The sequence below is a fragment of the Podarcis tiliguerta genome (assembly GCF_965153285.1).
Source record: "Podarcis tiliguerta genome assembly, chromosome: 17".
Taxonomy (NCBI): domain Eukaryota; kingdom Metazoa; phylum Chordata; class Lepidosauria; order Squamata; family Lacertidae; genus Podarcis; species Podarcis tiliguerta.
The window spans coordinates 21,154,769-21,167,131 of record NC_139550.1 but is presented as its reverse complement, the minus strand read 5'-3'; the positions used below and the strand labels follow the sequence as shown (position 1 = coordinate 21,167,131).

The window sequence follows — 12,363 nt, the reverse complement described above, 5'->3', positions numbered from 1 at the left end:
CTCCAAAGAAGCATTAATCATTTGGATTTAATCCTAAATTTTGAAGTTTTTGAAAAGTTGAAATCTTTTCCTGGCCTCAGTCCTTAATACTTTGCTGAAAAGTGGCTCGCTAAACTTTTATTTTTTTAAAAAAAGTGAATCAGTTAAATAATGTTTCTGTCTCCCAGAGACTTCCTATAGCTATTTTAGAGAATTGCATCTGTAAAAATATTCAATAAGCTTGGTTTTGTTTTAAAAGTTAGCTTTGAAATGTATGAGAATTTAACTGGATCTCCTTTTCCCCACAGCCCAGTGTGTTAATCGTAAGCTACAAAGAATCGTCAAAAGCAGCATTGCAATTTGGACCCTATGACCAAGCAGAGTGGAGGCCTGACAGCACCATGATTGCTGTTTCGGTGAGTAAAGGAGCAGTTGTGGAGGTTTTTATGATATGGTGATTATGGTTTAATGTCCAAAGGAGTCCAGTATGCTTTAAAAAGAGAAATTATATTTACATGAATGCTAGTATTATCCTTTATTCATAGTGAATACTATATTCTTTTGCATTACAGTAACGTACAATTTATATGTGCTGACTTAATGTTGCTAAGTGGAAACAGCTCAAGGGGATTTATTCACATTACCTTTTTCCTATTCATGTATTAAAAATGAATGTCGGAAACTAGGGAAACCCAGAGAATGATTGAGAAGACATTTAATGTATGACCAGGTGGACATGGCCCTACAGTTTCTGGTTATTTGCGCCAGCAAGTACAGTGGTGCCGCGCAAGACAAAATTAATTCATTCCGCGAGTTTTTTCGTTGAGCGAGTTTTTTCGTCTTGCGAAGCACCACTGCAGCTAAACACTAACAACGACGGGGAGGGGTGGGGAGAAGCAGGGCAGCTGCCGCAGCTGGTACCTCGGACTCACCCGCGCCTTGTTGCCACTGCGCGACGCGGCTGCTGGAGGGCGGCGGGGCTCAGGAGCGCGACTCCGGCTGCAACGCTGGCTGCTGGCGGCAACGGCTCTCTCAGAGGAGCGCGCGAGGGCGGTGGGCAGCGGCGCGAGGCAGCCGGAAGGTCGGCTATCAGCCGGAAGGTGGGAGGGAGCCGGAGGAGTCGGCAGCCGGAAGGTGGGAGGGAGCCGGAGGAGCGGGGAAGCGAGCGTGCGTGCGTGCAGTGACTGTCGCCATGACAGGAGAGGCAGGGCTGTTTCGTCTGGCGAAGCAAGCCCTTAGGAAAATCCGTCTTGCGAAGCACCTCAGAAAACGAAAAACCCTTTCGTCTAGCGAGTTTTTCATCTTCCGAGGCATTCGTCTTGCGGGGTACCACTGGACAGCAGTTGAAACCTACAAGAGTAAAATGAGCTGTTGTGTTACAATGGCATATATCTCGTATTACCAGCTGCTTCTTACCAATGTGAGAAGGGAATGGTGATACAGGCTTAAATGTAAAACTGGTCTCTGCCCAAGAAATCTTTTGAGGAACGTATGCATGTTGTAAAATGAGCATGTTTTGCTTGATAAGAATTTAAGTCCACCACATTCTAATCTTGAGCAGTTAGCAAATTGCTGCGCAAATTGGGCAGGAGAGCTAAATCTTGTAGTAAGGGGTGGGGGGGGGGGGAAGTGCATAAGCAGAACATGTGGTCTTTATTAACCAGTAGGGTAGAAATGAAAGGTAAGTGAGAGGTGGGAAGCTTTGATCTCATCGTTTAGGGAGTTTACTGCCCAAAACTGTCTTTTAAGACAGTCAAAGGCCAACAACATAAAGTAAAGACTGAGCCGTGATATGGCGAAGTTTGCTGATGATACTCAGTTGTTCAGGGTTGATAAAACAAAATGAGATTATGGAGTGCTCCAAAAGTACCTCTCCAAACTGACTGAATGAGTGGTAGAATAGCAAATTCAGTTCAGTGTAAACACATGTGAAATGATATATGTTGGGCAAAAAAATATGTTGGGATCTGAATTGACAGTGACTGACCCAGGAACAAGACCTTGGGGGTTGTAGTGGATAGCTCAGTGAAGCTGCTGACTCAGGATGCAGCAGCTCTGAAAAAGGGAGATTCCATGCTACATATTATTAGGAAAGAAATTGGAAATAAAGCTGTTGACAATTCAGTGCTGTTATACAAGTCTATATACATGGCATGGAGAAAGTGGCTAGAGAGAAGCAGTGATAGCTGCCAGCGTGACTGGCTTTAAAAGAGGATTAGACAGATTCATGGAGTGAATCTTGTGGAGCCACAATGGTTGTGTTCTACCTCCATTGTCGGAGGCAGTATCCCTCTGAATACTAGTTGCCAGGAATCACAGGTGGGTTTGGTGCTGCTGTTCTCATGTTCTGCTTGCAAGTATGGTTGGCCACTGTGAGAATAGTATGCTGGAGAAGAATCATCGAATTGTAGAATTGTAGAGCTGGAAGGTACCACGAGGGTCATCTAGTCCAGCCTACGGTGTCTTTTGCCCAACATGGGGCTCAAACCACACCCTGAGATTAGACATCTTGAGATGGGCCATTGCCCTGATTCAGCAGGCTTTATTATGTTCTTAAGGGTTGTTTGAGTTTTTAAATTACTATAATTATCTACTGTAATTATGTGTCATTTTACTATTACCAGGAAACAATGCTGGTAATATGTGTGACAGTTCATGCTACCTTCAGCTGAGCTTTCCGTCAGCTAGGGTGAACCTGGTGTTGCTAACTCTGATTGAATCTTCCCTTCAGTGCCCTGATATTGGTAAAATAAACTGTCATAGTTATACTTAGATTTGCCCCATTGATTTCATTGTGATTTAAATTATTTATGATAAGTCTGATTGATTTCAGTGGGTCTTCCATAAGTAGGACTGAGTATGGAGCTGAGCGATATCTGGTTTTCAACATCATGATATATCACTAGCTAAATATCACGATATCACAATATATTTTTGCGGCAGTGAGGGGCCTTGCTGGGCCTCCCTGCGGTTGCAGAGGGTCCTGCCATACCTCCCTGCAGCGGCAGAGGGTGCACCACACTTCCCCCAGTAGGAGAGGGCCTTGCTGGGCTTCCCCGTGGTGACAGAGAGTCTTACCATACCTCCCCGTGACAGTGGAGGGTCCCACCGTACCTCCCCACGGCAGCGGAGAGTGTGCCATGTTTTCCTGCAGCAGCCGAGGGCCTTGACGAGGCTTCCTGCGGTGGTGGAGGGCCTTAAAATGTAAGGAAGTAGTAGATTTAGTAAAAATATTAAATAAACTTCCCTATAATATATTTAATACATTTTCAATTAATTTAAGAGCAGTTTAAGTGATTTACTAGTCAAGTTACATCTGCTTCCCCACACAGAGGTCTTAAGTGGAATCTGTGCATGCATAAGACTGAGTTCAACTAAACTTACTTCTACTTCCCTGGGAGTATGCCTCATTGAATTCAGTAGGGCTTGCTTGTGAGTATACATGCTGGATTTATCGTACAGCCCTACACCACACCTACTTATTTATATGAAAAATTCAAATCCACCCCCTTCCGAACAATGTTGGTTAAAGATTTTCATGGTTTCTGTGTAGAACTTGGGAGTTGCAGAGCAATGTTTTAGGAAATCCATGTTTACCCAGTTCTGAATTGCTAAATGCTTAGCTTTCTTTTGTAGCTTGTGTTTGCTAATGCACTGCATCTAGCTGCTGCCACCAGAAACTGCTCAGTTCCTGTGCTCAGTTCTGAAACACCAAGGGGGTTAGGTTTCCCTTCTAACAGATTCATTTTTACAGCAAAGTTAGCCTTATGACAGGCCTAAACAAAACAACCCGTACTATCATTTGGAAGATTTGACTGAAGATGGATGTTTTAAATATGCAAAAGCTTCATGCATACCATTGATGTTTTCAATTTGTTCAAGTATGTACTGGCCTAAACAAGAATGTTCAATTCTTCCAGGATTTCCTGCCCCAACCAGTTTATAAATAACTATTTTCACATAGGCCTTGTGCTTGCAGTACTGACATCTAAAGCGAATTTCTAAAAAAGGTAGACATGCTTACATTGTTCACTTTTTTACTTTGTGTAATTGTCCCTCTGTTCTTTGGTGACAAGACAGTGAACTTCTGCATGTTCACATAGTTCTGTTTTTAGCTTTGTGGCTGTAAATTTCTTTTGGGAAGTTGTTCTCCTAAGCATTGTAAGTAACATTAAGCACTAACATCTCATGCTTATTAGAAAGGATAAAAATAAAAATCTAAGCCTGCAACTGTCAGGTTCTTCACAGGCTTTATTTAGAACCAAAGTTGGCCTTTAGTAAATTCCAAAGTACTGTTTCAATAATGGTTTTGAATAAATTGCTGGCAACAAGTGGTAATGAATATCCTTCAGAAACCACTTACAATTTGAAATCTTTGTGATAACTAAATAGACACTGAAACATAGTAAACAATGATATCTTTAAACATCCACTCTGCATGTACCATAAAGGGATGATATTAGCAGCACCAAACCAAACTGCAAGCTTGAACATGTTGGTATCAATATTGTCTGATAACATGATCAGTTATAGTACCTTTGGGCCAGATTTTTTAAACCTTTTGATTGTCAAAACTGAGGTGTAATACTTGAGTGAACATTTTTGTCTATTGCTATTTGGCCTGTAGTTACTGTTCTTATAAAAGCACGGACTAGCTGCACTTAGATGTTATGCTGTTCATTTACCATGGCTAGGCAAATTAGTTAATGCATGCAACCCAAGCTCTATTCAGAGAGTACAGAGTTGTGATCTTATACATAAGGCATGAGCTGTGTAGTGGAACATGATAATGGGTTGTTAAACTATGCAGTGGTCAGCCTATTTGTCTTAAATACATTAAAACTAGCTCTTTTCCATCATGCTTGAAAGACAAGACAGAGCCAGGTCACATGCTGAATAAATAATATGTGATCAGTGATCTACCTCTACCAAGAATGGAAGCTTTTGAACAATTTTTAGTGCTGTGCCACATAACAGCATATTGCAGTTTTCTAATCTTGAGGTTACAAAAGCATAAATGGCAGCTGATAATAGAAGCTTATTTGCCAGTTGGACTAACAAAAGTTTTTTGGGGGTCTTGTTTGAACTAGCTGGATTTTTTCCCTTGAAGCTCCAAGCTATTGCTAAAAGTTGCTTGGAGCTGGCTCTGAATCGACTAAGATTGAGGATGGAATTCAAGAAAGTTAATGTTAGAATGAGAGTTCTACATAGTGTTTTTTCTGCTCTTTCTCCTGGCATAAGATACTGTCGCTAGTGTGTGCAAATTGTTTAAAGATGACCGAGCAGTAAAGGCAAGTTAGCAATAGATAGTGTTAACTTTCATTTTGTACGTACTTTGCCCTTCAAGAAATATATTTCTCTTGGATTTTTACTAGTTTTGCTTCTAAAACCGAAGAAATGTGACTAGGTGGGACAGCTAAAGAAATAGGCTAACAAGTGTATGGCCTCCTTCTGCTTCTGTATCCTTAATTGAAAAACAGGAAACCATGCCTGGAAAGAAATTTGAAACCTTCAATTTTTCTCCTTCAGCCTTGCCGCTTTGAGAAACATCCTCGGCCAGTATTAAATGACTGAAATTGCAACAGTAGCTAAGATGAACTTTTTCCCTTGCATCCTGATCGCTAGCTAAGAAGCTTCTCTGGACCTAGGGTTGATTTCAGATCCTTAGCAAATATGTCTCAGTCATAAATAAACATATTTTCATTTCTTATTAATGTCACTTGAGATTTATCAAAGTACTTATATGGGCCTTGTCCCTTTGGAGAGCTCCCCTGCACCACAGGCATCTCCATTCAGAAGGGTCCTCAATCTCTGGAAGAGGCATTTTTGGGACTGCTGTGGGGAGGAAGGAAATCTGAAGTCAGAGCTTCCGTCAGGTCTCATCCATGGGCTTCTCTTTAAATCACCATTATTATTTATAAGATTTTTATCCCATCCTTCCTCCCAGGGTGGCAAACAAAAATAAAATAGAAGGCAAAGATGTTAAAAACATGAAAAAACATAAAACATATCAAATGCACAGTGTATTGAAATAGCTCGAAGTTCCTGTGAGAACTTTTATGTGTGTGCTTCTTTGATTTTTATATCTTACCTCTTTCAGACAGAAAATGGATACATCATGTTTTTTCATCTTCCATTGGCAAGAGACAAGTATCTTTATGAGCCAGTTTATCCCAAGTAAGTCTTCTAATAAATGCTTCACTTCTTTACATTGTATATTGCTAAGAATCGCTTCAGACTTTCTCGTTGTAACATTTTTGTTTAAGAATTACATAAAGTAACCTATTCAGTGTTTTGGTTGATTGTTTAGAAAGGTCCTATGTAGAAACTGGTTTCCTAGAGTGTTCTTGCTGGCAATTACAGAATTGGCATTAAGTGGAAGGGGGGGTGTTGACTTCTTCAGCTATAGTATTCTGCATTAGAGTAAAACCGAAAAATGAATAGTAGTTGATATTTGAAAGAAGCCAAGTGGCTCTGCTCCAGCTGCATAGTCTTTCTTCCATTTCAGAGTGGAACTTGGAAGATTGTCAGTGTTGGCCTTAAGCCCATGTTCAGTGTGAGCATAAAGAGCACTGTTCAGTTTTAATGTGGTGATGGAAAGCTGATTAAAATGTAAAAGAAGCCAAATAAAAATAGCACTAGAAATTAATGTCAGGCAAAAATGTTTTGAGTATGCCATGTGGAAATTGATAATTTTATTCAGGAAAATTCAGTAGGGTCACATTTATACTGGTTATACTTCAGTTAAGTTGTTGTTAATAACTTAGAACCTAACTGTTAAATAAATGAAATAAAACTGTGAACATACTGAGATGTTGCATGGTATGGGTCTCTTATTCGCTATAAGCATGACTTCCTTTCCCCTTGACCTTCCTGATGCCCTTTTAGATGTCTAATTTGGACAGAAGTGCCGCAATTGCTGATGTGGCAACACAGATGAAACATTCCTTCCACTTTCTGTCACAGCATATATTCATAGATTAAAGGTCAAAGCAATCAATATATTGAAACGGGCTCACAAGGCTGTATGGCACATTTAAGCGCTTCACATGTTTGTGAGCACCTTGCTTGCATATGCCACATGCCACACTTGCAGCTGCCAAAGGAGGGAGAATGGAAATTGAGAGGTCCTGCTTCCTGGCCTGAATATTCAAGAACTGCCACTGCCTGGGGCTGAATTCTGGTCCACTTCCCTCCTAGTAAGATTATACAGGAAATAAAGCAGTTTTCAGGCAACTGCTAGAGAGCAATGCCATGGTATGGCTGGTCATTTCAGGCATTTAAGACTTTAAGTGTAATGTTGTGCGGTTTTCTTTTGAGGAAGAATGAATTTTATCTGGGAAGGCAGATTAATGAATTGGATTTGTGGGGAGGAGAAGAACAGAGTGGAATGGGTTCTGAGGCTGGAGTGGGAGAAGAACAGGGCAGGAAAGAATTTTGGATCTCTGCTTTTCCTTGGTTGCATTCTGATTCCTCTTGGTTCAAGCCTAGTGATTCCAGAAGCACCTGAGGTTTCCACTCCTCCTGTCCTTCTAGGAGCTCTTGTCCCCTAGTAAGATTGTAATGATTGGACACCAGAGATTAAGAGGGGTTTAGGCATGGCCATGGGATTGAGTCTGCCTTGGTTGACCTTTAGAGAATGGGACAAGAGGCTTTTCTAGTGCTCCTCAGTTTCTCTGTGGCTTTTGAAACCATTGCCCATGGTAATCTCCTGAGCTAGTTCCATAGATTAGGCATTGGGGGCACTGTGTTACAGTGTTTCTGGTTGTACCTATGGGACCAAATCCGAAGAGTAGCACTGGGAGAGTCCTTTCCATCCCCCTTGTGGTTGTGCAAGGCACTATTCTGTCCCCAGGGCTATTTAATATCTATATGGACATTAAGAGCTTTGAGGCAACATGCATAGGAATATTGCTGACACAGCTCTATTTCTCCATAATAAGTGAATCAGAAGAGGCTGTGTGGGCCCTGGAACCAATGCCTGGATTTGGTGGTGGGATGGATGAGGGAAAATAAGCTGCTCTTGAATCTTGACAGGGTGGAGGCACTGTGGATGAGTGGTTCCCATGTCCAAAAAATCAATTGCCTGCCCTTGATGGGGTTGTACTTCCTCCTGAAGGAGCAGCTATGCAGTTTGGAAGCTCTTTGACAGATTTATATACTGCCTTTCCATCATCTAGATCTTCAAGACATCCTAAAAACATCTTCCAGTGATCATTCCTTTCCTACCTGCAGATATCTTAGTATTTTGCAGTGTTGGTTCTGTCTTACATTGTCACTGTTAAAATGAAACTCTATGATAAGTTCATATTGGGCAAGAATTTGTGATGATGCTGTGAGCTGAAAAGCGTATGACTACCTTAACTGACATGGACTGTGTATTTTTTATTACTCTTCTGCTGTGCACCAAACTTGTTAAACCAAGCTTATCTAGTTCTTCTTTGAGATGAGGTCACACAGGCAAATTTGTTGAGGAGACTTTAGTGTACACGCCACAACAGGCTTTCTTGACTTCGGTCCTGATTTTGTTTAGTTTTTTTGCCTTTGACTAGAATGCATTTTGCATGTTGCAGCATGCATGATGATTCTTTTTCTAATTTGGGGGCTGGGTGGAAGCAAGGTGCTAAGATGGTACTGTTCTGACCCCTCTGAGACTAGTATTATATACTTCTGGCTACACTGATAGAAGAAGAGTGGTGAAACTGTGATCTTTCAGATGTTGCTAGAAAAAAAATTCCATTTATTTATAAAAATATTTACTGCTAAATCATACAAATATATCATTGCAGTTTACAGCATTAAAAAGATAAAAACCATACAATAAAAGTGTAAATGTCCCTGTCCTTTGGCCATGCTGCCTTGGGCTGATGGGAGACGTAGTCCAACAATATCGGTTGCAGGGGGCACTGGTTCTCCATTCCAGAAATATCCTCCTTAGCTTTATTATACAGTGGTACCTCGGGTTACATACGCTTCAGGTTACACACTCCGCTAACCCAGAAATAGTGCTTCAGGATAAGAACAGAAATCGGGCTTCGGCGGCGCAGCAGGAGGAGGAGGCCCCATTAGCTAAAGTGGTGCTTCAGGTTAAGAACAGTTTCAGGTTAAGAACAGACCTCCAGAACGAATTAAGTACTTAACCTAAGGTACCACTGCATTCCAGAGAACTCTGGGACCGGGGTAGCCTCCAGATGTTGTGGACCACACCTATTTTTATTTCCGTTGTTTAAAATTAACTGGTCGCTCATCACTTTTTGCAACTCAGGAGCACCGCCTTGCAACCCAGTGGAGATTTCCTGTTGCAAGGTTTGCTAGGGAGAGGCAGGGCAAGGTCCCTGACTTGAGGGAGCACAAAAGTTGAAAAGCAGTTATCATCTATTGAGCCTCTGGCCCTCCCCCTGAGACCTTTTGATGTACTAAAGAGTGAATCTGACTCCATTGTGGTACTATTTGCATAAGCTGCAGAGCAGCCTTGGTCCTTCTGCCCCAAGCAGCTGATTTTTCAGCCCACTCTTCCCCTCCAAAGCAGCTTGTGTTTAAGCCAGCAGTGCTTTGCTCCTCTGTTAAAGAGGCACATTTTCAGAGAGGGGTGAATTAGGCCTTATTTCAGAAGAGAAGAGCTGAAAGAAGAGAAGGGGTGTGTATGGGAGTGTTTTTTAAGCAAACTGAGCTTTGCTTTGGGAGTTGGGGGTGAGAGAGGGAGGCTGGCAAATTTCAAGTTTACTTTGTTGTGGGCATTCCTTCCTTATTTACATAATGAGAATCTGGAAGGCTGCTTTGGAGAGGTTTGAGAGTTCCTCTCTTCCACCAAACCCCCATTATTTAGGAGGGGCCGCTCCTAAAACTATATTTCTACATTCCTGATCATTGTACCCACAGGATCACAGAGCCTTCAGTTCTTGTACACAACAGAACTTAGTTTAGATTGCTGTGGCAACTATCATTTTTGCTGTTTTTCTTCTTTTGATTGATTTAGTGCAAATAGTCCCTATTTAAAGTAACTTCTACTTAAGCTAGCGGGAGACTTTCAAAACCCCTAGGTCCTACCACTATGTTTTTCTCCTAAAATATGAAATTTACAGTATTCTAATGTGCCACACTTTGATATATTTTTTGATTTCCGTGTTCTGGGTTTGTTTTTGTTTTAAAGAGGAAGCCCCCATATGAAAGGAACACCACACTATAAGGAAGAACAATGTGCCCCATCATTAAATCTAGAGAAGAAGCAAGTGTTGGATTTGCAAGCATCTATAACCAGGTATGGCGAATCATCATTTATGCAACACTTGAGGCCTTGAGAATATGGGACTGTGTGATGCTCTCAAAGAAAAATGGCCTAGGAGAATCTTGCGGTGATATACATAAGATGTGTTATGAAATTGCACCAAACCATGCATGCACTCTCTTCCCCTCCTACTTTCAATTTTGGTTAACTACAGTCTGGTCCAAGAACTCTTGTCAGCATTAACTGTTTAGAATAATAAGCTCTAATTGAAGCTGGCTTGTTTTAAATTCAACATAAGTAGTATTAACCACAGTTTTTCAATCAGAATAGCATAACAAACCGTCCTAAAACCATACTCTTCATAGCCATGTGGGGTGGGATGGAGAGCACATAAGTCAGAGGCTCACGGCCACTCATTCTTGCTCATGCACATCATACTAAACCATGGTTTTGCATGACAAGTGAGGACAGCTGTGGAATATTTTATTCTGCCATTAGATGAAGTTAGCTGTTGGATTATTACAGAGCAAGCCCTCTGTTTTCTGATATTAATGCAACAAGCCCATTCCCATGCTTTGGAAAAGTTGAGGGTACACTCCGCTCCTCTAGAAAGGAAAATTAGAATGAATTAAGAAATGATATTCAGGTTTTGTATGGCAATTGAAGGAGACTGATAGCATTGTTCAATGACTTGCCCTTAGATACATTCAATATTAAATCAGTACCGAAAGGATCTTTGTTGTGGAGTCTTTTAAATAACACTTTAATAACTGTGTGCTCGTGAGGGTAAATGTGCAGGGGAGAAGGTTTGCCTCCTTTCCCCAAAGGTTCCCCATATTAGAGGAATGCTTGCTTTTCTTTTCAGATTTATCTGTGTAAAAAACAAACAATTTATCTGTCACTGTGGGTATTGGTAGAAATATTCTCATTAGGAAACTGGAATAATCAATGAAAAAAATGTAATAAGCCTTGAAAAAGTACTTCTCTGTTGAGTGAATGGACCTATTTCTTTCAGCCTCAGTGTCTGGGGAATGATGTGTCTTTCTTGTAGCTTACAGTCCATGCTGGAGGATCTCCTTGTTGCTACTATTGATGGTTTCCTGCATCTTATTCACTGGGATGGCATGATGAATGGAAGGAAAGCCATAAACCTCTGCACAGTCCCATTTTCAGTGGATCTGCATTCTTCTAGAGGTATTACTTCTCTGCCTGGGCGTAAATGGGAGGGAAACGCTTCACTAAAATGAAATCTACTTTTCTCGGTCCTTACAGCTGACATGAACATTTTCCCTATTCTGTAGCTGTGGATAGTACCACTTCTTGTGCTGATGAAAGAAAGAAATAGTTTGCGGTATGAAAATAGCCTTTTTGATCATTGATCTTGTTCACTACCAGGTTCATATTTGGGATTTGAAGATGTGCACATCAAAGACATGGAATACTGTGCTACTCTTGATGGGTTTGCTGTTGTCTTTAATGATGGCAGAGTTGGTTTCATTACACCAATGTCAAGTGGATTCACAGCAGAGGTATAATTTTCTAACATTTGATTAGTTACTTGTCTGCATTTTCCAGATTTAGCTAAATGTTTGCTGCCCTGCATTAGACTTTGTATTAATCAGCCACAGCTGAGAAATTATGAAACTTCATATGGTCGAAATGGTTTAGGAAATGCTGTATGAGGGTGTGTCCCCCTCCCCCCCCCGAACATGCCATTGATGAAAATAACTGAGAGGAATCTTTGGGCAGAAAAAAAAATTCATGTATGACATTAAAATAAGTTTTTTCGGATGTACAGTTAAGACTATAATCTTACTACACGTAATTTCTAAAATTAATTCTGCATTATCTTCCTAAATTTGATTTATAGTTTTCCTCTCACATTTTGCTTTATGCGAACTGATTATTTTCAAATCCTTTGTACATACTGTCCTTTTAAAGTAAAGCAGCATGCCTGTTAGCACCATACGGATTCAGTCCTGTATTGAACTAAACTGCCCTTTTACTGGTTACTTTAACTTGTTATTTGTTATGTTCCTTTTTTGTAAATCTTGCAGAATGGCTATGGGGTTCCCATTATCATTGATGCCTGGCTGCATTTTGAAATGCAAATATGGAAACTATTTCAGCTGCTGACTTTTAATGCTAAATAATTCAGT

General features: G+C 40.8%; 1 protein-coding gene across 2 annotated transcripts in view; it reads left to right on the top strand.

The window, feature by feature from the left end:
- RIC1 (RIC1 homolog, RAB6A GEF complex partner 1) overlaps positions 1-12,363 on the top strand; it is a 44,132-nt gene that overhangs the window by 8,521 nt on the left and 23,248 nt on the right. For both annotated transcript variants that reach the window (XM_083419442.1, XM_083419443.1), the window contains exons 2-6: positions 288-395; positions 6,080-6,156; positions 10,130-10,237; positions 11,256-11,398; positions 11,600-11,733. In XM_083419442.1, the coding sequence (XP_083275568.1) occupies positions 288-395; positions 6,080-6,156; positions 10,130-10,237; positions 11,256-11,398; positions 11,600-11,733 (570 nt within the window). The remainder of the gene's footprint in view (positions 1-287; positions 396-6,079; positions 6,157-10,129; positions 10,238-11,255; positions 11,399-11,599; positions 11,734-12,363) is intronic.